This window comes from Chelonus insularis, unplaced genomic scaffold (genome assembly GCF_013357705.1).
Source record: "Chelonus insularis isolate UGA/USDA-ARS -01 unplaced genomic scaffold, ASM1335770v1 contig_42_pilon, whole genome shotgun sequence".
Lineage (NCBI taxonomy): Eukaryota > Metazoa > Arthropoda > Insecta > Hymenoptera > Braconidae > Chelonus > Chelonus insularis.
Genome location: NW_023276578.1, coordinates 586,241 through 612,950, shown reverse-complemented (window position 1 = coordinate 612,950; position 26,710 = coordinate 586,241). Strand labels below are relative to the sequence as shown.

Genomic DNA, 26,710 nt, shown 5'->3' with positions numbered 1-26,710 from the left:
TTATGAAGAAAATATGAAATTTCTAAATCAAATTTAATGGACGGTGAATATAAAATAACGAAACAACAGTTATGAATAATAATTATTTTAATCAATAGTTTGGTAAACCGCATACAAAAAATGAAAATACAATCTCATGCTCAATTGTTACAATAATTAATTAATTAAACATTCTCATAATTGTCTACGATGCTTTTTCAACATCAAGAAGAATTTCATACAATTATTTTTTATTATTTTCATGCTGCTATTTTAAAAGTATTGTTAAAAAAAATCTTAATAGTTTACCTAAATAATCCGAAAAATTTTTAAATTATCATCATTAGAATTAGTTAATTTGTAAATGCAAAATAAATTTATCCTTCAGATTTCATAATAATAGAAAAATCTGGAAATATATTTACAAGAGTAAAAAATTCAACTTTAACACATATAATTGTGATTAATTGTCATCAATGAAATTTGTTTCATGTTCTAATTATTCAATATTACTGAGATCTAATGCTATTGTTCTCTAAGTTCGCGCAAATCACATGACAATTATGATTTATTTCACTATTTCTGATAAATCTGTAACGGATTTTATAAATTGTGTAACTGGAACTCTTAAATAAAATATATATTTATATAAATAAATAGGACACTATAAGTAAATGTGTGCTCTAAAACCATATAACAAAATGAAAACTTTTCACTCAGCATTGCACATCATCTAAAAACAAAAACATTTTAGTTTAAAAAATCTCTAGTTTTATTCTTACAGGAAAAAGATTTACGCGTGGGAAGTGTACAGTTGTTCATCGGTGACTTTCTCTTAAGTACTTGTATAGTTGCGAATAAAAATAATAATTTAACATTTCCTTCCGATGAGCCGTACGCGGTTGTGTTATTTAATTCTGATAAATTAGTTTCCTTGATGACAATTTCTTGTCTTCTTTTTTAATCACGAGATCAAAATGTAACAATTTTTTTTAATTTATCAAATTAACATCTTCACGATCTAAAATAATCATCTTATCTCATAGCATGAGAACTTAGGCAACGAATTTACAGCAGGAAGTTAACATTTCCTGGAGATACCACGAAATTCTTTGCGAGAGATTTAAGATAACAATTCTTGCGATATTCGCGCACCTTCTTTTTCTATTGCTACAGACCTCATTTCTTTCTAAATCCATAAAATTGTTGTTTCCGGTTATCATAATAGACTTTATGAGCGACTAACTGCTGTAACAGGTTTTACGAACATCAGCAAGAATCACACTAAAGTCATCCTCAGTTTTTGGACCTTCCAATCCTTGATTATGTTGTGGTGGTTGTTGATGAGTCTGTTGCTGAACATGTTCTTGATATTTCGACATATCAAGATTAGCAGGATACTGATGGTCCATAGCATGTCCAATATTAACTGCAATGAGATGACCCTCCGATTTTCTGATTTCTTCAACAAGGCATTGATTATTGGATACGTCCATCTGGTTCTGCTGACTCTGTAAAGCTGAGTAGTAACGCAAATCGCTAGCATAATTGTGATTACTATCTAAAATGTTCTGAGCCATAAGACTCGAGTGTCCAACGTTGGCTGTATGAGGGTATTTATAGTATTTTTCAAATTGCATCGACTGCTCCTGATCTTCCTCTGTCATTCCGGAATCCAAATGACTCAGAACATGTTGTTGATTGGATCCAGCATCGGGTTGATATTCTTGATGATGCTGCATTTGATATCTATGTGATACACCTATTGAAGTTAACGAATCATTACTAAAATAATGTTGACAACGTATTTATTATATTATTAAGTAAATGATCCGTTATCTCAAAGGGAAGAAAAAAGTAGATCGAATCATTTTTTTAATTAAAAAAAAATTCTCTCTATAGTCAATAATTATAGAAGAAGAGATATTTAAAAATTAACTCCAGGAATGAAGGAAAAGTAATGGGGCAAATTATTACTTGGACATTGTTCATTGGAATGCCTCATATTGATGTTTTGTGATCTATTAGCGCAATGGATCTGATGATTGTAGTTGTTATCAGCACTGGATTGCATGCCGTAATTGGTAGTTTTGGAAGGCTGAGGAGTGTAGTGAATTGCTTGATCATGTGGTGATGCTACAGGAGGATAAAAAGTCCCAGTAACTGAGCCAACATTGTCAAAGCCTGATCTCAATTTATTACATGAGACCATCATGCCATTGGCTATTCCTACTGCAGCAATACTTGATGTATGCCTCTCGAAATTCAAATACCCAACCTATGTAACAGACACAAAATATATGAATAAATTTAGTTGAAAGGAATAAAAGTAATGGCGATCGGTGAAATTTGATGAATTGTTTAAGTCAAAATATGATTGGAAGTGAAATTCTGTGTCAAGATAATTCATTGGATGGATGACTCACCGATTTCTTATAGGTCAAAGTATCCGTATAACTAGCTGTATTCGGACAGGAAGAAATGTTGGTTCCTGCAGCATGTCCTCCAGCATGCAACTGATTGTCAGAACTCATATATGAAGCGTAGCGCTTACTTTGTTCAAGTAAATCGTGTTGCTTTGCTGTGTTCTCTAGCATTTCCCTCTCTTGATCCGTACTTTGAGATGACTGAAGGTGCGTCCCATCACCTGGAAATTAAATTCTAACTGTACTGCCAAGAATCAATCCTAAGAATTACTATTCTCTTTTAATCCGAAATATTGAATTATACTTTTATTAATAAAAACAACAGCTTTTAGTTTCAAAAGATATTGAAAGTCAAATCAAGTTTTTTAGTGACTTTAATAATCACTGCTTTTAGTTATTAACATAATGATGAGAAACATGTGGAAATAAATTACCGTCAGACCCAGGACTGGCGACAGGTGATATTTCAGGCGTGTGGATGATCGGTGTATAAGGACTACCGTATAAAGAATTATTCTCTGATTTATAATCCTGAATACTTTGCTGCTGTTGTTGATGATAAATAGATGGAATAGGTGAGTGGTTACTCCATTGCAATTGTGACATTCCTTGGTAACTGTCCATCTTCGTCCTTAAATAAAATATATTTTTACATAAATAAAAATAATTTTTCAAAGAAATATGAGACCGATGACAAATATTATGACTCTAAAATTGATATTCATTCATCATTATGCCAACATGCGTTTTCTGTCATTGTTTACCGAGGTTATTGGATGCAAATTTGCGGCATATCTGAGTGAATACTCACGTTGAATGACGAACTGTAGTCCCACCAGCGGGTGTTGACCTAGATCCAGATGAATTAGCAGTTGAAGGTGGTGAAGCTGATCCTCCAGATAATCTTTTCGGTTGTTTCCTGCGTCTTGGTCTGTATTTATAATTAGGATGCTCTTGCATGTGAATGACCCTCAATCGTTCAGCTTCTTCAACGAAAGGTCTTCTATCTTGTGGTGTTAATCCACGCCACTTTTTTCCTACAATTGGAATTTATTCGTTGACACACTCCTGACTTGAATTCAGTAAGTCGATTATTCAAATTGTAACACTTGGATAATCTCATAAAAAATAACAAATGAAAAAAAGATTGTTTGCTTTGTGTATTTATCTACTTATTTTAATGCGATATCTTCATCGATAAAATTGGAATAATTAATATCATTACGTCAATTCTTTTTTCTTATTTCCTTTCAACAATATATTTTTATTTAATATTATTGAAACGAACAATCAATATCTTTGAACTAAAAGCATGTTTAATTATTCAAGTATCAGACTTACAAATATTTTGATTTTTGTTAGAGAGTTCTTAGTAGTTACAGAGTTATAAGACATAAAATAATTTGATAATTCGTCGGGAAATTGGCTTACCCTTTTCCTGGATGGCAAAGCATGAAAAATATTTAGGAAAAATGTTAGTAAGCATAACGAAGGAAATTGGAGGAAAATATATATATTTTATATTTTTATATTACCAGAGCATCATGGGATGCTTTGTAATACACAGTATACATTTTTATATGTACATTATATATCCATGTACTAAGCTATAAGCACATGGACGCATGGGGGCGTAGATATGGGTGCGCCCATGCCTTCAGCCAACTATACAGCCACGGACCATTATTTCATATTTCACTTTGTGTATTCCAACTCTAGAGATCCAGACCCCAAGTTTTTTGTACAAGAAAAGAAGAGCAGAAAGATGGAAAGAAATAGTCATAAGAAAACATTAAACCAGTCCACCTACAAACAATCTGCATCATCATATTCACCCTAAATTTATTTCCTACTATTCGCTTTAATAATTCTCATCTTCAAAATCTAACTTTATTTCTTGATTTATTTGCTTATCTTCCCCGTTAACTGAAGTTCATGCAGTTTAAATCTATTCTACTATTACTTTGTGCTACTCCTATCCTTATATCCTTTTACTTTCGCTCTATCGATGCTAACATTTTGTGGGCAGATGAGATTTGATACTCCTAAAGGCACACAGCTGTGTCTAGAGGAAACTCTCGCACTCTGATTCATCGTCACACCCGCGCACCTTCGTCCCACCATTGCTGATGTCCTCGTTAGGTATTCTAATGCTTGCACACATATTCCACCGTCAATTTCTTTTTAACAATATGAACACCATACGAACATTTCCGTGCTTTTTAGACCATAAAAAGTGCGGAGGTCGCGGCCAGAAAAAAAACATAATTGCTCATGAGGTTCATGGCCTATAAACCTTTTTTCACTCTTTTAATTTTTGCAAATTGTTAAATAAGTATTATTAGAGGAAATTATTATGTAAAATATTAACTTTGCCCTTTCTCTTCATCTACTTATCATCTACTTGTTATTAATAGTTGATTTGACATTCTTACTTAACAAGTTTTTTGATCATTTCTGGCTGGATATTTACTCAGTGAATTAAATGGTTTTACTGGGAACAAATTGTTTAATATTGACAAAGTATAAAGTCGATGGAATTTTTTTTCTAAAATGCCAGGTGCTACCGTGGTTACAGACAGTTGCAAATGAGTATAGATAGTTCAAGTAGTCGTCACGCGAGCATGTCTTGAAACTTTTCTTTCTAAAGTCGAAGGTCGATTGTAGTGTAAAACTCTTTCTCTTGATCATCAACATAAGATACTGAAGAAGAGGACATCGTATGAAGAGTGTAACTTGGTTAAATCGTTTTCCATATTGGCATTTTCTTTGAAAACATAAACGAGATGTCAACTAGACATGAGTCTTCATCTAATTAACCGTACAATTTACTTTAAATCCACCGATTACTTTGTCATTGGTGCTGATGTAGTTTTACGTACTCCAAAAGAATTTCATGCATACGTCAGAATAAATAAAAAAATATCAACGAAAGAGAAAGATAGTTTTCAACTGGAGAAACTTAAGTTGACATTTTCAGAATCTCCCGCGAAGTTTTTTGAATTCCAATGTCGACGCGCGCGGCCTTTTGCGCGGACATGGAATCCCGCGTGCCTCTTGCCGATACTTCAAGATACTCGCGTGATTTACAGGTCGAATCTGGCGATATATGTTGAATACATTTGCACATTCGCAACACAATAGCACAAATATCTCTTTTTATTTACATTTTAATTTCATTATAAATATTACGATTATTATTATAACTATTGACTAAACTTGAGAAATCAATTCGAACTTTATAATATAATTCAATAAAAAAAAGTGTGAGTATTTTTATAAATAAATAAGACAGCTGTAGGGGTTTTTATTGAATGAGAATGAGTGAAAATGGGCGATAAAAAGCGGCAAAAAATGATAAAAAAGATAAAATCGTAATTAAATGACTGAAAGATATCAATAATAGGTACTAGCTTGATCTCGAGCTGTGGCTAACGGAGCGAGGGAGTTACAAAGAGATAAGATGATATAAAAGAAGTTGGAAGAGAAAAGAAAAGGAAAGGAGGGTCGACCAAGAGGGTCCAATGCACCCCGCCCAACTTGAGTCGCCCACTGTCACCATTAATAATACGTCTCTTGAGCCGTGATGTATCTCATCTTCTCCTAGCTTAGCTCGTACTAGCACCATTTCCTTTCCTCTATCTCTTCCCTCACTACTCTATCTTATGTCGCGTCTCGACGCTCCCGACGGCGTTTAAGCTTATGTTATATGGGTGTGGACTGTGCCAGACCTATAGCAATATTATTATCTATGAAGAAATTTCTATGACTTGTATTATTGAAAAAAGAGAGAGTTGAGAAAAGATAAAATGAAAGAGAATTAATTGAAATATGAGCGAAGGGTGTGAATTTCAACGCCTCTGCAAAGACACAGAATTTGTAACTCATTGACACTTGCCAGACTATTTACTACTGTACTTTCTCATCCATTTTACTTTCTTTACAAAGGATTTGTACGTCAATTTTCCCAGGATTCAATAACATTTACAATTTAAAAAACTGTATATTTTATGTTAGACCTTTCAGAAGTTGCTTTGTTTTAATTTTTTTCTTGTTTTAAAGAACAATTTTTTTTTTTTATCTTATTTGTAAAATGAAATTCATGAGAATATTTTTTTAAATAAAAAAATATATAATATTTGAAATATCACACCAGATAATTACCTTTCAAATGCATGATTTATTTATGAATTCAGATTTATTTATGATAATTGAATATTAATTCCATTGTGTTTAAAAGTGAAATTTAATTATGACTAATAAGATAGTCTAGAAAAAAAGCTTTTCCAAATTCCTCCAGAAGCATTACATGAAATATTAAAAGTCATTATATAAAGTTGGCAAATGAAGTTGATCAGATTGAAAGGTCAGAGTACTTAAGAAAGTAGAGTATTTTAAAAAATAAATATGCGTAAATTGCTGATAGTGAGTAAAATTTTCAATAGACAAGAGAATATTCGCGCGTCAAATCAGCCGTGAAATTTTCACACTGAATACGTCCTCTGTTAGAGGGAGAGTGCATTGAAGGCGTACTTTCAGCTCACGGGTATAAACCGATCGACTCGTGGCTCGTGCGGCATTAAAACCCCTGCGATTTTCCATAAATATAATAATTCACATGGTCGTCTGCCTTCCAGCGGGTGTTTTACAAAAGAGAAAGATATTTTGTAATTTTAGCATTGCCGTATACCGGTTGTGCTAGTGTCCTCATCGGCGTCATCGACGTCGCGTCCTCGGCGTTGCGTTCTAGGTGGGTCTGACGCGTAGCGTGTCGGTAAAGTAAGGGTGCGGCCAGACTTGGAGCGACTCCACCTCATTACCTGGCATTCTATGCAGAAATCACGCTTATGGCTTATTATTGCTTAGCTTAGTCCCGACGACTTCTCTTCTTTTACCTCTTCTTCTTCATCTTTTTCTCGTTCTTCTTCTTCTTTTTCATTATCGTCTGCTGCTCCTCCGCACTATGAGCAAACGGCCACCTTGCAATGCTCCGTTCCAGGGTCCCAACGACGACGTGAGTCTTGATTCCTCTTCACGTCGACTCCACCTCCTCTTTCCATACCATCCTCATTTTATATGTATGCGCAATTATTGTGCCCGATCTTGTCTTCTGCCGGTTCGTTACTGCCCCGACCTAGCCGTCTCCTCACGTGAATCTCGCCCCCTCGGTACCACACGTATCCTCCGGCGTTCTATCATCGGTTCACTCTCTTTTCTATAAGAGTCCAGCTTGCTTTCTGTGACTCTCAATAAGACCATCAACTAATCCTACACAATCATTTCTCTTCCGCATCTTTTATCTATCTTTAAATTAATCTGCGTATAGAAATAACTTGCTTTTATGTAGTTATTTTATCATATTTATCAATATTCAAGTTAATGATGATAAATTAGAGTTTTAAGATATCTCTCCAGTAGAAATCTTGAAATAAATCTTCCACATAATTAATAAATCCACATCCAAGGAAAAGTATGAGGAAATTTTTATTTTGCAATAAACTTTTAAATTCTTTTTATGATTTAAATAAGATATTGTGTGGGTGTACTAATAAATCCCATTTTTTGTGCATTAAAATTCTTTTCTATAAAATATTCTATAGTAATATAAGATAATGGACTGAGATAAATGGTCAGTTGAGAATAACTGGAACAAAGTTCGGAGTTCGACCTAATACTCCTGTAACAGCAGAACTCTATAGATAATCAGTACTACTAAAGAATGATATCAGAGTTGACAGTTAAACCCTTCTATCTTTTCTGTAGCTTGTTGGAACGTGCAAGACAGTTGGTATTATATACTTGCTGCCACATTTATCGTAGGTGGTCTTTCTTGGCGTGCGTTCCTTCTTATGTACGCGTGTCGTATGAGTAACGAACCGTCACGTATTTCAATTGATCATTCCATAATCCGGAAAAATACCAAATTTTTCTAGTGTCAAAAACACAAATACAAATTGTGTTAAGAGAAATGTATATCAAGGGAATTTTTTCTTTTAAAGTGACTAGTATTTGATTTACTTGTAACAAGAATAATTTTATTAGCTACTTATAAACAGGAAAAAAATTCTCTCTGTGTATAAAATATTACGAAAAAAATAAATATAAATAAATGGAAGAGTAGATATTAATAAAATTAAAAAGTGATGTTAATAATCATTGGATGTGATTAATCTATCGATAGTCTAGGTAATGGAATGAATGGTGAAGTTGATGAAAATAGTCTCCTCTAGAGTCTAGTAGAGGTATTTCTAAAGTGACCTTGCAGGAAGAATCATGTCTCTCTTGGCAAGAGGTCGCGCCTTCTTCTCGCGCCAAATTGCTTGAGACCGGTCAGCCGAAGAAAATTACGTCTCGATCTTGGCAATCTTCGCCATCTTATTGATTTTTCATTAGCCGGACAAATAACCCTCAGACTAAATCACTCGATGCTCCTGATATTCCATCGCTATCTACCACATAATAATCAAACTCATGTAGTTGCATTTCTATATCTATTCAATCTCCTATTTTTTGAATTAACCTCGTCAATCTACTGTCAATCTATTGTGTACTTGGTGATCATTTATCATTATTTCGTTTTAATGAAAAATTTTTTTGAAAAATAACCGGGCAGACAGACAAGTAGATAACGGTCGATGAATGATTAATAAAAATGCACGGACACGCGTGTCACCGGATATAAAATTCAATGTTGAGACGAAGACGTTCGTTTATGCGATATGTACGATCCTTTAGACTTAGTATATGTTTAAGAATATTCTTTTATTAAAAAATTCATTGCTTAAATTTGTTATTCATCGTGTGAATAATTTTGTAATAATTTTAATTATTTTGTTTTTAATAATATTATTCATATTTTCTCGTTATATTATAAAAGCATTCATTTGATTTAAAAAAGGTCAAAACATTTTTAAATATTTGTTTGATAGACTGTTGATTGATTATTAATTTTAGTTAATAAATATATAAACCAAATTGAGGCGGACATCTGTTTTAATCTCTTTCTTTATTAATTAATTTCTAAATTAAAAATTTGAATGTTGGAGTAAAATGTAAATTGAGGCCAAAACTAATCTTGATTGAAAAATTCATCTTTTTATTATCATATATTAAAGTAAGAAATAAAAATAACAATAGGTAAGTACATTGTATATAATTTTTAGTAAATATGGTAGTGGATAAAGTATTTTTCTAGGCGCCAACGATATTAAAATGTTATAAAATGAAAACTGTGACACATGGCACGTGTATGAATATGTATATAGGATGTTTGATAAAAAAGAAAAGGAACGAAAAAAAGATAGAAAAGCATGTAAGGAGAGAAAAAGAGAGAGACAAGGGAGCAAAAGTGGAGGCGGAGTACTTGATGTGAATAGCAATCACCACTGCGTCATGCCAATAACATCAATCCGATCGCCTAATATAACTTTGAATCGATAAATCGAGACGGTTTGCCGCTCGAGATAAAGCACTAAAGCAATACACGGCAATTTCTGAGCAACTCTGCGATTATTTCCTTAAGAAAACTTAACTGTGACGGTAATTACGATTTCCTGGCCGTCGACCGCCCGCAAATCACCAATACGCCAATAATGTTGCGGATGCCAATTGTCGATAATCTAAAGGTATATACCCTCCACGATGACGATAACGAGTGCCGATCGTTGACGGATTTACTACGGCTTCCTAAGATTTTTATATCTATTAACCCAAGGAACTTAATTAACTTTATGCTAATCAGTCTAGTAATAATCTTAAAAATTTCACTTTGTGAGTTTTTAAAGTCTTCAAATTGAACTACAATTTCGATTCGGGATAACAATTAATTTTTTGCTAGAAATTCAAAGTAAAAAAAAAAGATGGTCATAAAGATCTAGATGATATCTAAAAGAAAAATCTTAATGATGCAAGGAAACTCTCTCACCTCTGGGAATGAGAAAGTTTTACATAGATCGTTAAGAGTTTATTAAATTAATTGTCGGACGGAAGAGATCCGGTGATTTTTGCGCGAATATATGTAATGTATATATATGGAGAAAGGAAGAGAGACTTAATGAAATATAAAAGCACTAGTTAACTCTTAAGGATCGTTTTCCGTGTATAATTGGCTGGAATAGAAGTAACGTGGATGACAATGTCCAAAAAAAAATTAGCACTACAAATTTTTTTGATAATAGAAAAAAATTGAGGTATACTCTTAAGTAAATAGAGTGAAAAAAGAATTAAAGAATTATAATTACAAAATTAAAAATATTTTAAAGAACCTAATCATTTCTAAATAACAATGATGATAGTAATAATAATTAAGAGAATGCATAAAGAAAAAAAAATGAACGACTGGAATTTTATTATACTAATCACACGCCAGGTAAGTGAAAATAGGGACAGTCAGTCTGTACAATAAAAATTACTTTGCATTTTTTGAAAAGCATTCTTAATTATCTCAGATCTAAATGTTAAGTCAATTTTAACCTTACGAGGTGAGATTTCCGAGTATTAATTTAAAATCAAATTGGATAATAATTATGGATAGATCTTGATCAAGATCTACTATAATATAACATTTGTAAAAAAAATATAGATAAATGTCGGAAAAAGATGACGGTCAAATTAATTTTTTTTCATGGGGTATATACTTTAGGGTGGGTGATATTTACAAGGCGGAACGAATTATTTTCACGGAAATTACTGAATATGTCGTATTTTGGTCATAGAAATAAGAAAATGTTCAATACCATTCTGTTGATACACATAAAAAAAATAGTGACGTTCATATTGTTTTTCTCAACATGTAAAAATAACTTTATTAATTCAACTTTAAATTTTATACATTTTTAATCATCTAGGAATCCATATGAACCTTACTTTTTACGGTATGTATAAATAGAATGTTATTGAAGATATTTTTATATCTGAACCTTTTTTAAATAGAGTTCATGCAAAAGATAATTGAGACAATGAGGTATAAAATAGGCGGATCGATAATAGATGATCACTGACCAAGCATCTTGCTGAGATCAGCGTTGTGGAGATCAGGATTCTCTTCGGCCAATTTCTTTCGCTCAACCTTTGCCCACACCATGAAAGCATTCATAGGTCGTCGAATGCGTTGTTCCCGCAGGCTACGTTGTGCTGAGGTGTTGGGATGACACATCCTTACAACGCCAGGCATCGATGATAAACTTTGCGAATAGTCTAGCGATTGCCCGGTGTGGATCCAATGCAACTCCTCTAACTTCGGTGTTGAGTTATTCAACATTCCTGTGATCTGGAAATCAACCGGAGAGATTGCATTTTTATTTTCCTATTATCGCAGTACAAAATATCTTGGCAGCTAATAGCATGTTAACTTTTTTAACTAATCAATGGATCAATAATATACAGGGGAAGAAATACATAAAATAAATATAATTATTTAAGGGTGGGTTTTCCTAAACTTAATCTATGCTAAATTTGAAAAAATGTTTTTGTGAAATCAAAAAATTAGTATAATTATCGGATTATTATGATTTTTGCATAAACTGTATAAGATACAAAAGGAAGTTTTAAACAAAATTTTTTAAGTTTATGATTTTACATAAAGAAGGTCACTATATTTTTGTTTTCTCATATTTTTTTTTAAAAAATAGTATTTATTTATATACATAAAATTAATAGATCTACAATTAATATTTAAAACATTTTTATATGTTCCACATAATTTACAAAATTATTGCAAAATTATTCATATGTTTTTACATATTTCAAATCGTGAAAGCATGATGAAGTTTTAAATTTCAGAATTGACTCTATTATATTAACGTTTTAATAAGAATTTGATAATTCTAGCAATATTAACAGACTTGTCCAATGACAAAACAATAATCTTTTGGTACTTTGAATCTTGTGTACTTAGTAATAATACAGCTTTCAAATATATTTTATTACCTCAAAAAAAAATGTTATTTCATCTTTTGAAGTAATGCAAATTAAAGAAATTGGTTTAAACCTTCGTGCGCTCTTATTGATTTAAAATTTAATTTATCAAATATATAATTTGGATTCTTTGTCTAATAACTGTTTTTATTACTCTTGAGTATACTCAGAAGAAAGATAAAAAAAATGTTATTTTTTTAAAGCTATATTCGGTAAATACTTTCAGTAAATAAAATTGCTACACTGCGAAAAATATTAACATTAAATCAATTGATTTTTTTTTTACTTTTGATTTTTTTTAATTAAAATTTTCAGAGTATTAGTTAATTCTAATTATTTCTTTGAGTTTAATGAATTCATTACTTTTAAATAAAACTTTCCTAAAATGAAAAAGAACTTTACTGATTGAATATAACGATTTATTACATCAATTATTAGAAATTATGATTCGTGGAGTTTAAAAAAATATAATATTGCGATGTTGTAATAAGTTTGGATAAAAGCGACATTTAATTTACTACACGAGAAAATTTTCAATTATTACCAACCATATAAGATTCGAAGAATAATTATAATTTACTAGATTATAATTTCAACTTGGGTTTAAATTTGAAAAATGACAAAGAAAAAAGGGCGCCTTTACGTAATAAAATTATCTCAAGTGATAATGAAATGAATAAATATATACCGGCATCATCTGCGAGTCCATAGTCAACGTCCCTTCAGCTCCTCCTTCAACATTCGGTGATCCAATATCAAACCGTGGTCCTGGTGATGGATAGAGAGGCTGATGCATTGTCATCAAACCAGGAGATCCGTCATAACTAGATCCTGGAGGAGGTGTTTCCTGGCCACGATCATAGTTGTTGTCCAACATACTGTAAATTGACCGATAAAAAATTAAACTACCTATGAGTTAACAACTATCAGATTAGATAAAGTCTTATGACGTGTATGGATAAGACAATAAAAAATTTAAATAACTAATTAAAAACAACATGAGAACTTTCTTTTGAAATGGTTTTATAAATATTTATCACTATTTCGCAATTAATTTGAATAATCTAATCTTCTTGAACAAGTCATTACACGAAAGAAATTAATAAAAAAAAGTAATAGAAAATTAGAAAAATATCTATTATTGAATATTTCAACACTTCATTAAAAATAGAAAGATAAAGAGAAAATAGATAATTTTATGGTAATATTACAAAAAAAAACGAAACATACGCAAACTCCTTCATACAGATATACTTTAAATCTATTAAAGTGTCTGGTACCACTCCATTATAATCCATGATCTTGGAAATTTCAACAACTTCACTTAATCCAAATTTTAGCGTAAAGTATAGCACTTGAACTGAACGATTTGAAGGATCACTGCCGAGTAAAGGACATATTTAAATTTGGTCTTCAAGTGCGATTGATGAGGAACCACCCATTTAAGAATTGGCAAATGAGAAATTTGTTGACACCTACATCTATGATGGAAGGGAGTAGTTGCAGGTCACTGGTACTAGGTTAAAAGGTTCATTAGTTGAGGGGGTAAGTCAGGTCATTTTAAAATCTTTAAGGTACTTGAAAATACCCGCAATAAGATTATAGACCGTATAGTGATGACTTCCTTCGAAAATACCAAGCACAGCAGGTACATTTACTAATACTATATCTGTTCTAATAGTGTCAAGTTAATATTTTGAAATCCCGTATGTCATAAAAGATACTCCCGTATACTCGGTTATAAGATTTATGGCTACCTGCGGTGCGAACCCCCATTGAACACCTGGCAGAAGTTTATTCGACTTAGGGTTGGACTCATTCCATGAAATATGGCAACTTATCTTTATACTTTTACACGAAACGTGCCTGTCATATGAAAATCGGGATCAGTAAATATAAAATTCTAACAGTTGTTGAGTTTATTACGTCAAGGTGCCCATAAATATTTCAAAGCTTCGTTAACTTAAATTCTTCTGTTTTAAAACTCTTTATAATACTTTACTCGTATTTAAAGACAATGTCTACGAAATTAATAAATCATCAAAAATGTCCAACAAACATTTGCAAAACTTTCTCTTTGATACTTTTATAGTAGAACATTTTATGAACCCAATCAGATAGAACTTTAAGACGGAGTGAAATTCATTGATGGCAATTAGCGGCTAAAATTAATAGTGAAAGTCAAAATTATAAACTAATTAGTAATTGTTATCAACTTAGTTAGAATGTAAATAAACAAATCATCAAGTTCATAGATAAAGTCTGGAAGTCTTTAAGATCAAATAAATATGTTAAATCTGAAAATGGAAACTCGCGAATTGGAAACAAGAAATGAAAGGGCAAAGATCCCAGCAAAGAGCTGAAAGGAAGACGTCTATTGAGAGACCGTCGCTCACTTGTTCGTCGATTGATCTGTCAACCCCAATAGGAAAAGAGTTGATCGACATGAATGAACCATTCAAGGCCACTTAATGGAATTCCCACGATTGTCCTGCAGACATATTATACAAATCTGCATTCATTCAATTTTTAATGATGTGCAAGCATCTGGTATTAAACTTATCACACCTTCTATCTGTATATGTATATATATATATATAAAAATCCGCCTATATATCTTTATCACCTCCGCGTTTTAGAGTGAAATTATTTCAATTTTAAAAATTAATCTACTTTTTTCGAAAAAAAAGTAGGTATCATAAACTTTGAATTGTGTGCGGCCGCAAGCCGCATTGTTTAATAAAAACAAACCACCCTTTAAGTACAGCGTACCAAGTTACAAAAATTTGGTTAGTGCGGTTAAACACGGAAAAACCTATTTACCTCTGTTGCCTCCGTATTAACCCATTGAAATGACGCTCTAAACAAATTCCGAAACGGAGGCAATTAGGTTTTCCCTATGTTTAACCTTACTTAACCAAATTTTTGTAACTTGGTACGCTGTAGTTAAAGGGTGGTTTGTTTTGCGGGCGGCCGCAAGCCGCATCTGACAGCACACAATTTAAAGTTTATGATACCTACTTTTTTTCGAAAAAAGTAGATTAATTTTTAAAATTAAAATAATTTCACTCCAAAACGTGGAAGCCAGTAGGTATTGCGGGCATAATATATATATATATATCTATGGTAATTTTTCTTCATTATGAAGTAGCAAATTGAATAAACAATAAAATAAAAATGAATGCATTATAAACTCATCAATCATTCTGATTTGATAATCAATAATATTCAATTGTTTATAGGATATTGTAGATTATTCGTAGCATATAAAATATTTAAATGTGTAGTTTGAGTATTAAAATGTGTATACACGTGAAAAGCTCGTTCTTCTCACGCTTGTGTTCTATATAATGGCCATTGTTTGGGTTTGTTGATTCTTTTCGCGGGATACTCTGATGGGTGCAAAAACGTCACGGCATTTTCATTCAATAAAGCTGCCGGAGTAGAAGACTCGCGTGCCGTTTCTTCTTGTAGTCTCTCTCTGTCTCTCTTTTACTCTGGTGTTTCATTGAAGCTTCGTAGTCGTGATTGGACGCGTGCCACGTTTGAGATAGTCTCGACAAGATTGTGAATTAGGATCGAGTCCTATTTCTACATGAGAACTTAATTATTTGCTTATCATCAACGAAATTTGTAGCAAAACTTTTTTATTTTAAAGGTTTTTTTTTCTTCTCTTCGTTTTTATTTTAACGATCTTTTGTTACATGATTATAATGAGCACGTTGGAAAAAGAATGAACCTTAGAATTCTATCGTACGTTTTAATAAACCGTGTAAATCGAAGTAGGTGTTAATAGCTTGTAAAACACGCAATGAACTCGTTATTGACAGAAAAATTAATAATTTATTTATCTACTTGTTTGTTAGCACATCCTATACACTTTGTTATGAGTAATGGTTTGTTTGAAAGAATTTATTCTTCTTAAATTATTCTGGATGATTCACTGTTTACTCGATTCGATTTGTTCTTCATTTATTCAAAACGTTACTGAAAATCAATCAAGGACTTTCATCTTCCAGTTTGTTTTAAAAATGAAGTCACATTCTTTCACTTTTAAAATGCAATCAATAGATTAAGAGGTAAAGAGGTAAAGGTAAAGAAAAGAAAATGAAAAAAATACAATGATGAAAAAAACGTTAGAGCTAAATATAATTATGATCTTTTTTCTGCATTATTTTTAAAAAATTCTTGCCTTCAGTCCAGAACTAGTCATAATTTAATTTTATTGTTAAATTTAAAGCTTGTTGAAAGGTTATCATTTCATTTAAAATAATTATCATTGAATTTGTAATAATTTCATATAAAAGCAGGAACAATAATCAACACCAAGGCTAGCAATCATCGATATTTCAAGTATGAAAGTCAAAATCTATTAAGGAAAGTATGAGGATCTTTTGTGGTGCATTAAAATGCAAGTCACATGACTGCATACTATTTTTCGCAATTTGAATCCTAAACCGATTGAAATCGATGTAATATTTTTCTTGAGCGAAAAATTAATGTGCATCTTTAAAAAACAATCTCGAAATTACAATAAATTAGCATTAATACTGGAATCGTTTGATAGGCAAATAAAAGGCATTGAATTAATTAAAATATTATTTCCACTCCGGAAATGAATATATTTGAAATGAAAAGATTTTGGTGTTGAAACCATGATTAGTTTGATAAAGGTGTGCGTATTTTATTGCAATAATGGCGGATCGAACACACCCTTGTATAGGTGATTCGTGGTCATACATAACCGCTGCAGGAACTGTAATTTTATAGGCCCCTGATTAAACTTTTAAATCAAATGACCAACGCGGTTCAGTTGGTAAGCGGAAGTGACGACCTGGCCGCTCACCTCTGCACTACAAACGCTCCGTCGCTGCCACCGCGTCCGTCGCTTCACGGATTCGAGAGAACGAAGAAAGCGCATCCCCGAAACATTTACCTCTACATGCTCGCCATACCGGAACGAACTAATCGTTGACCCTACAATCTGGATAATCGAGATAGTCCTCAACTTCCTCTGCTCTACACATACTGACACATAGCATTATTTTTTTTTTTTATCATATTATATTCATCTACGTCTAAATCTCAAAGATAATTGCTATTTTAAAAAGTCATTTTTTAAAAATAATTCTTCAAGTTATTCTTCAGCGGATAATTGTTTGGAAAGTAGACTGTGTTCCAGGAGGTTTTATACTCATGACTAGACTCCTGCAGGGAAGTACATGGTGATATTTATGTTCTAAGTAGTAATGTTTTTCATCAAGTTGAAGTCTAGATGCTACTCTCTCTTTGTTCGTTTAAAACTTCTGTGAACATGCGACGTCCTAACGCCTCCTTGCACGGACGAGTAACGAAAGGCTTCCGTTATATACGCTAAACTAAACCTCCCGTTCGTATCAATTCCCACAACCATTGTTTTCGGTTTATTACGGAATTTACGCGCACGTTTGCCGTTACCGTTTCGACGCCTTTTTATAAATCACTACTATTGTTCTCTCTGACAGTTTGACAGCTGATGCGCGATCCAAACAGTCTTCATTTCAATCTGATCATACAACTTCATCCGCAGACCCTAATCCTGGATTATGTGCTGTTTTTTTCTTCATGTTTGTTTTTTCACATTTTGGAGGATATGATGCACCTTGTTATCATTATCACATTAAATCATTACGTATGTATGTGTATTATTCCAAATGTTTTTTAATATAAAAATTATTTGTGATTAATTAACAAAAATTAATGATCATTTTAATTGAGAAAATTAATTAATGGATTACTAAGAATGGAAACCTATGGGAATTTTTTTTCCGTTATTAATATTATTTGAAACGAATTGATTAGTGTGAATAAAAATAATCAATAATTTAATTCTTATGTATTTCTATGTATTAGTAAAATTTTTTATCTATCAGAAATAAATTTTCTTGGATTTTTTAATCTACTTCTGAATTAAAAAAAAAAAAACATTTTGAACAAACAAGTCATTAAAAAAAATTTTATGATTGAAAACTACTAAGAATTAGACAACATTATAATAGAATTATGTTAATTAATTCTTTAAAAGTTAATTTTTTATTCTTTGAAGTAATCAAGCGTAAGTAAAAATTTTTTGTTATTTTTTTTTTTTTTGGAGTAATTGGTACTTTAAAGTCACGGGAAAAGAAGTAATGAAGAGTGGTTTTCCTAATTTTGGCACGTGTCAATAAATACATGACAATAAGTATACTTGAATTCGTTGTTGAAAGTTTTCGCGGTATGCCACGTCAAAGAAATTAGGACACAGTTGGAAAGAATTGAACGAGTCATATACGTAAGATTTGCATATTTTTCTGCAACGCGAGAGGGTCATTTTCTTTTTTGTATTGTTTGGCGGCTCTTCGAGCAAACATTGTAATGTATAATGTATAATAAGTGAAAACAACTGAGAAATCGTAATCATAAGGTGGAGACAAATTATGTGGTACAACGAAACATCTGAGAAATTATTACATGAATAAAAAAAAATATAAATAAAATAATAAATCCATACTAAAGTAAAAAATAATTCAACGAACAAGTGATGAGTATGAATTTTTAAACATTAATTACTTAGTATTGCTTCGATATATATATTTAACGAGGTCTTCTCAGAAAAAAAATTATTTTCTTGAGTTGTTTGGATTCGCAGAACTATTGACTGTCAATACACTTAATCGATTAACTCAAAGTTCAATTAATAGCACAAGCTTTTTTTTTTTTTTTAAATTACTTTCATCAAAGTGAAAAAAAGAATATGTAACTTTTTGATAAATTCTTGTATTTTTTCTTTTCACTCTTTCTCTTATTAGAAACAATAAACTGCATGAAGTTTAAATTAAAGTCCATAAAATCTGCATAGATTTATATTCACATTCATTATGAATATGATTAAACTTTTTTTCTCATTTAGTAGTCATCAAAAAATGGTTATGTGACAGTAACAAATGGACAAAAAAATCAAACTCCACATTACTTTGTATTTACAGAAATAAAAATTTCTAAAAAATAATAAACTAACGAATTAGTAGCTGTTGAGTGTTGTCCTAGTTTATGATTTTTTTAAATAATTATAAAAGGCATTAATTAAAGTGAATAAAAAAAATTAATTAGCTGTTCAAAACTGTCACAATCTATAAATAAATATAGCGTGTAATAGAATTCAGTGAATTCGTGGAAAAAAATACAGTAGACTGAAATAAAATAAAAAAAAAAGAGACATAAACTCTTCGAGCTTCTTGACACGAAGTCCGAGTATGCTGAATTAAATTTCAAACCTCACCGGCATCGGTGGCTCTTTTTTTTTCAACGATATATAATATCTTCCAGTACGAGAGGGATCACTCTTGTTTTATGTCATGGGCAATACTGCAAATTCAATGAAGTGAGTAAGGAAATAAAAACAAGGAAGAAAATTGGCGCATTATAAAAAACAAAAGTGAATGCAAAAAAAAATAATAAATATGAAATCATATATTGATAAAATATGATTTTTTAATCGATTAAACAATGAGTAAAGAGAAAGTGAGAAGTTGAAAATTTGTGGGAACATGATCGATCACAGATACAGATTGGCGATTACACTAACCAAATACATAGTTACGCCCCTCGCAATTTACGTGATCGTCCTTCCCCTAATAATCGCACTAATAACAGGATTTACGTAGGACCTCCTCCATCGAATCGTATACTTATCCCCAATTCTCTATATCCTTATTAATATGAGATACAATATAACGCAATATACTTTATTGGAAAAACTTGCATAGTCGAACACGAAATTCATCACACATTTAATAATTAATCAATTTATGGTGCGGCTTAAAAATTGAGATTGTGATTAATTAATTACCTAATCAACCAATTAGTTAACAAGATTGAGAGTCTTTGAAATTAAAAAAGACCTTATTAGGACATTTTTTTTACTGCGGATAATTTTTTAAATATTTTATAATATTCGTTGCTATAAATTAATCAAAAAGAAATTTATTTAAAGATTTTAATTTTTAAAAACTATTAATATTGACTCCAATTCAATAAAAAGTAATATTTATTAATAAATTTTGTCATTTAAATAAAATTTATCGATCAATATTTTACGAATTTCTTCGTTTAGCAGTAAATATAAAATTTACTTTTCCTGCTGCATCATCTTGCTTTCAAATATATGTCAATGTATTGTAACATAATAATCTTTAATTACTAATTAATAATATTAATAGTAAATCCAACAATATAGTTCGAAAAGGACTCAACTATTATTTTTCAGAGTGTAGCTGTTAAAAAACGGATGAGTAAAAAAGACTAAAAGTCACAGCGAGACAGTAAATATAAACTAATTTACAGTTATAAAATCATCACTGTTTAATTCAGTGGTATGTTCATCACTTCAACCAGTGATTATTTATTAATTTATTTTCAGATAAAATAATTATGAATCAAACGATCACCTCTAAGTGTTGGTGTTTGTTAATTACATCAAAAAAAAAGAACTGATCTTATTTAGCCCTTTTTTTATATCTTGGGGTCATGATTTACGTAGCAGAAAATTGATTAATTAGTGACGATGGTAATAAAGTGAAACAAAAAGGGACTTACGTGTAATGAGAATAGGACGGACTGGCCTGTTCAACGTGCTGGTTCGTTGATAGGCCTTGTACGATGCCAACCGTCTGGTCTTTACCTGATGGTGAGGAGCTTTGGGCTGCTGGGACAGCTTGATGGTAGCGCTGGCACATTTCGGCCAAGTTCCACCCATGGGTATCCATATATCGATGCTACTTCAGATTTTCGTGGCCTAACATCCATTTCACAGACGTTAAACATCAGCCGGATGCCCGGATTCACTACGTTGCGATCCACGGCCAGCTATTGATGAAAAATTATCTGTTACTCATGCAATTGGCAGGAATGGGCATCTTTGGACACCAGTTCATATGTAATTAGGAGGTGTAATAAATGATTGAATTTATGCAGTTGGCTGAAAATAACTTGATGGAGTGTAGAGTACAATATAGATCAGTATCAATTTCTAGATTAAACATTTAAACTCACTAGCACTAACGGGTTGTAGAAAATTGATTATTGAAACCTCACGAAGGTCTACAAGACCAGCCTCGACATAGGCGTAATGCAGGATACCAAGAAAATAGCGGCTTGTTGATTTTAGTTCATAATCATGGACAATAATGCTCGGATAAGATTATTGATAAATTACTGGTAGGAAAATACTGTTTAGAAATGATCTCTATTGAAACAAGTAATTTTTAAAATTAAACTAATTGTCAGTTCTCTTAAGTTGGGTCATGAATTTCGACCTCAAGGTTCAGTTATCACAATTGCCTATCGACAATGCCATCACATTCCTAAAATATTAAATTATTTAATAATCGATATTCTATCACGATTAATTGACTCCAACTTTTTTATTTTGTAATCCGATCCAATGTACAAGTGTGTTGACGTTTTTTTTTTGTAGTTGTTGTTATTTTACATGTTTTGACGAGACAATGTTAACATCATTAAAATGTTTAAAAAAGCTATTCGATTTAAATGATGAGACAATTTGTATACATAAAGTGTAAGTAAATATATTCTGATGAACTCAGTGAGTTTCATTATAATTTATTTTATTCGTTTTATTCCCAGTAGTGCTACATGACACCCGGCATTCCTTACTTTTACTTTATACGACCATCTTTGTAATGACATCCACAAGTCGATACACAGACTGTTCATATCGCACATCGATCTCGCTCGGCATATGATTGTTATTGCGTTGTGTCTCTACGATCCGCGACGATTGAGACCTCCGACGGTCAGATATAACTGCATTATATATGTAATGTCTTTTTCTATTTACGTTAGCTAGTCTTACTACCAGCGGACTCGTCTACGTACATTATATTAACCGTACAGCAATATCTTTTTCCTCTTACATTTGTACCTAACGCATTTCCTATCGATAAATCGATCGGTTTCTTGTTAATTTCACCACAGTATATAAATTACCTCTCGGTTATCGAGCGTCAAAAAATATTCGAAAGTGTTTTAAGAAGCAATATTTAAATGACTACAATTGTTTAAGATCATTAATTTCATGTATAATTAATTGGAGTTGAAGATAAGTTTTTAATTGAATAAAAAAAATTTTCAAGCTTTTAAAACCTACTTGTTGGATACTTGTTGCTCATGAAACACCCACGTAGCGAACGCACACGTTGATTTTTTGCTTATTATCCTCTCTTCCTATTTTCTACGGAAATGCAAAAAATTATTTCAACCCTATATAAGCATCAATGACTCACCGACTACTGGGATGTCTGATTAAATAGAATCTACGTAAGTTTTCAAGCTCATTATCGTGTAAGGATTTAAAAGGATAATAAATTGATTGAAGCCTCTAAGCTTTTAATAAGCATGACTATTTAGAAAAAAATATTGTGACAATGGATGATAATTATTTACATTAAAAGATAAAATTAATTTTTGAAAACTCACCTCCTTAAATTTCCCACAGTATTTTTTCTATTAATTCACTTTAATCAAGATCTCTGTAATGGAAATGATGTTATCCACAGCACCACCGAGTGTCATTATTTTCACTCCACAAATCTTTTAGAGTTAATCAACAATAATAACAATAATAAATATATAAATAACGACAATAATCACTGCCCATGGTTCACTTATTATTGCAAAAAATTATCTGACATTGAATAAACGTCATTGTTCATGGAAATATTCACTCACTTGTAAAATCCTCGAGGTTCTTTTAAACACTATTAAATAATTAAATAAAAAACAATCACAAAAAGTAGAAAAATCACATTTTTCAATTGTTGGACGGTTTAAACACAAAATCACGTGTTTCTTTGACAGCCAGAGTAGTTAATTGTAACAAAAATTTTTAAACGCAAGTCTGATATATACTTTATGAGTGATGACAACACATTCATCCAGGCGTGTAAAATCCCGGCGGAAATGTCAAACGACTTCGATACACCCGCGACAAAATGTACCGTCGCTCGCGTGGGAGTGTGACATAATAACGTTCGTCTGAAACGATCAGGTAGGCGATCGGTAAATTAAAAAAAAAAATCGTTTAAAAAAACTGATCAATTTACGATCAAATCGAGGATGATCGTGATCACATTAATGACGATGATGAAAATGATGGTGATGTTCGAAGAAGGGTCTTTACTTATTGTTTCTTTACGACAGGGACAGCACGAAGGTGCGCGTCGCACTGTGGGCGGACCCGCAGGCGCCGCGGATTCCGACCGATTTCGTTTTGCGGCTCGAACTTCTCCCACTCTCTTTGTCCCCCTCTTTAATCGCGTTCCACGATTCCCTTGTTTACTATATTTCCCTCTAGTACTTAATCTTTTCCAGTCTTATTCAATTTTTTAACACAAGTAACCAGAAAAAAGCCAACCGATTTTTTTTTTTTTACTAAAATTTATTTATTTATCTTGCGGTTTAATGAAGTTTTCAGCGGTTTACTTTGGTGTTTTCTGTTATTTGATTACTTAGTACGAGGTGTTTAATTAAATTTATGACTTTATCACGCTTCCGCACACCAAGCTGGGTGCCGTCCGTCATCGAAGAGGCGCGCGTCGCGACTGTTCGCCACTCGCGCGCGAAATCAGCCGCGGGACGATGAAATAAGAGAGAGAGAGAGAGAGAGAGAGAGAGAATAGAGGGAGTAGAGGAGATCTACGGTGCATCGGTAGTGAGTAGAGTTGTTTCAAAGGGTTCTTACCTAGTCTACTAAAACACCGTAACAACAGTAGTATTAATGCTCGATCATCTTTTGAGCTTATCTGTAATAAAAAAAATATTTAGTAGATTAATAACTACATATTTATCAGGTAAAAATTGCATTCCAATAGTGGGAATATGTGTGTAAGCTAAATTATTATTGAATGTAAAATCGTTAACAGCTGAATAGTCAGCGCATTGAAGTCATCATAAATAAAATGAAATAATAAAATAATAAATGTTTGATTTATTGTGACGAAGGATACATAAGCTAGAGAATTTCGGTGCGTCTTATGTATATATCCTCCGGTCGCCGTTAACATTACATAATTACAAGCGTAGGAAGCGGATCGATTAGCACACGAAGAGAAAGGTCTCTTGGTGGATTGGCCCAAGGCTTATGTGAATCACCGCAGGGGTCTGCGCTAAGATACCCTTATGGCAAAATGTAAGAAGCTCACGGAATGATTGAATTTATGGATAAAACTTGCCGATCTTTCCAATGAAGATTGTAACGAAAGTCACTTATGTCAGGATTTACTTTGAGATAAATTTGTATTTTTTGGCTCACGTATTAATTATGTAATGATTGATTCATGTGCAATTTCTTTTTTGTATCATACTTTTTTTTTAAGAATTATACGATTTGGTTTCTTTATTTAATAAATATTTGCTCCAAAATTTGGAGTAAAAATACATTCTTACTCCAGAATTTTTTAATTTGTTTGATTTTTTTCCAAAAGTCAGTTTGGAAGTGGATTAAATTTTTTAAAATATTTTTATTAATAAAAAAATCAATAAATATGATATTTTCAATGGCAAACATTTAAAGTGATTTTTTTTTTGTCATTAATTGTCTTTCAATGTCACTTATCACTAAATAATCTACTTTATTATTTTATTAATATGATTAATTTTATTATATTATTTTATTGTGTATTTTTATTTTTGTATTTATAGCATTAACTGACATTACTCCACCCATGATGTTGAATCAAAAAATATATTGCTTACATTTGGAACACTTGACTATTTACTAATAGGTAAAGGAAACAAAAATCCTGTTATGATTAAATAATTTTAATAACAATGATAATATTAAAAAAAAATAATATTATGAAAGATTTACTAAAGAGTGAATCTTGTAATTACTTAGTGAAAGCCTTTAAATTTGATTTCAAAATTATTTTTTAGGAATGAATCTCCTTGTTTTTTTATTTAACATATTTATTGTGTAATAATGGACTTTTTCACGGGGTTTTAAACGTTTATCCATTTAATAATTACATACTTTACATCGCTAGCATTTCTTCGCTTTAATGCTCCGTTAAAGTTTTCCGCTCGGTTTCTGAACATACTGTGATTCTGCAAATGAGTGCAGACAAAACATAATTGAAAAAAAATCATAAAAAAATAGGGGATGTATATGTATGTAAACGTAAAAATTATTTTATCGTGTATATGAATGTTTATCTTCGTTCATATCGAATTTTGTCGGTCTTTCTGTAACGAAGCATGAAACTACGACGGTTGTACAAGCTAATGGATACCAGTGTAGCTTACAGATAAGTTGAATAAATTTAAATCTTGATCCTTTGGAAGAGGGAGAAAGAAATAAATTGCACGGAAATCACGATTCTTTACATCCAGACTTCGTCTTTTATGAATAAAAACTGCATTATTTTCATGTCATCTCAGTTTTTTTCATTTGTTAATGTCTTAATTAAAACTACTTTCGAGTCTTTAAGATTTAAAATCAAGGTGTAGAGCTGAAAACATTAATAATTTCACTATAAATTTAAAGCTGCAGTGATCAAAAGGAATTTTTTTAATGATCCATTAATTAATAAATGTATGAAAAATTCATTTCTCAAGTTAATTAAGAAGAAATGCTTTTCTTAATGTAATAAATTTTTTTTCATGATTTATAAATACATTTTATTTTACAACACCATCTTTTTCTATTAATGGTTTTCACATTGTCCTGAGAAAAAATTGTACATAAAAAATATTCAAGGAGTTAATTTTTCGCTTTTCTTAAATTGAATCAGTGAATGTCAGTGCCAATTTTGTTTTAATAAATTGTTCTTTAAATAATTGAATTGCCACTGTGAGTAAGTAAATATTGTCTAAGTTAATTACAGAAAACAGAATATTCAAAAATACGTTTAGAAAAATTTATTATTTATTTTTGGAGTTGGAACATTTTCTTATAATTGAAAAAAATTTACTGTAAAATTAATTTTATATTAATTGAAACTTTTTAAAGCTCATTAAAAGAAGTTTTGTCTTGAAAAAAATTTATTTGATAATTATTTAAAATTAGAGCTCCAGCTTTAATCTGCTCCAAAAAATTTCGGTATCAATTACCAACAATGTTTCCCCGAGCTTGGAATACACACTTCTACACCAACAAATAATCTTCAATGCATACAAATTTTTTGGAGCAAATTGGAAATGGAGCTCTAATTGTGAATAATTATCGCTTGTATTTGGTAAAATTGTTGATAAATATTTTAATATAGAAGTGTAATTTGAAAAAAATTATTCTTCAAATATTTTTAATATTAATGACTAAACCACTCCTCAATGTTTGATAAAAAATTTTCAAC

General features: G+C 31.4%; 1 protein-coding gene across 2 annotated transcripts; it reads right to left on the bottom strand.

Annotated features, from left to right (window-relative positions):
• Positions 1–370: 370 nt before the first annotated feature.
• On the bottom strand, positions 371–22,716 carry LOC118069752 (putative transcription factor SOX-15). 2 transcript variants are annotated; one of them, XM_035088066.1, is made up of 9 exons: positions 22,507–22,716; positions 20,934–21,203; positions 13,009–13,198; positions 11,406–11,673; positions 3,217–3,442; positions 2,840–3,036; positions 2,406–2,626; positions 1,957–2,257; positions 1,221–1,741 (listed from the first exon to the last, which is right to left on the bottom strand). In XM_035088066.1, the coding sequence occupies exons 2-9, from the start codon at positions 21,101–21,103 to the stop codon at positions 1,221–1,223; spliced, it is 2,094 nt and encodes a 697-aa protein (XP_034943957.1). In that variant the 5' UTR covers positions 21,104–21,203; positions 22,507–22,716. The 2 variants fall into 2 exon arrangements, with proteins under 2 accessions (XP_034943958.1, XP_034943957.1); XM_035088067.1 differs by lacking the exon at positions 22,507–22,716 and having other exon boundaries at positions 371–1,741; positions 20,934–21,103.
• Between the last annotated feature and the right edge of the window lie 3,994 nt (positions 22,717–26,710).

Excerpts from the sequence above, each read along its gene's own strand:
- LOC118069752 (XM_035088066.1), bottom strand. The coding sequence starts at position 21,103 with ATGGATACCCATGGGTGGAACTTGGCCGAAATGTGCCAGCGCTACCAT. Across the intron at positions 3,443-11,405 it reads TGATCTCAGCAAGATGCTTG|GAAAAAAGTGGCGTGGATTA; the intron begins GTCAGTGATCAT and ends TTCCAATTGTAG. Across the intron at positions 3,037-3,216 it reads ACTACAGTTCGTCATTCAAC|GACGAAGATGGACAGTTACC; the intron begins GTGAGTATTCAC and ends ATTTTATTTAAG.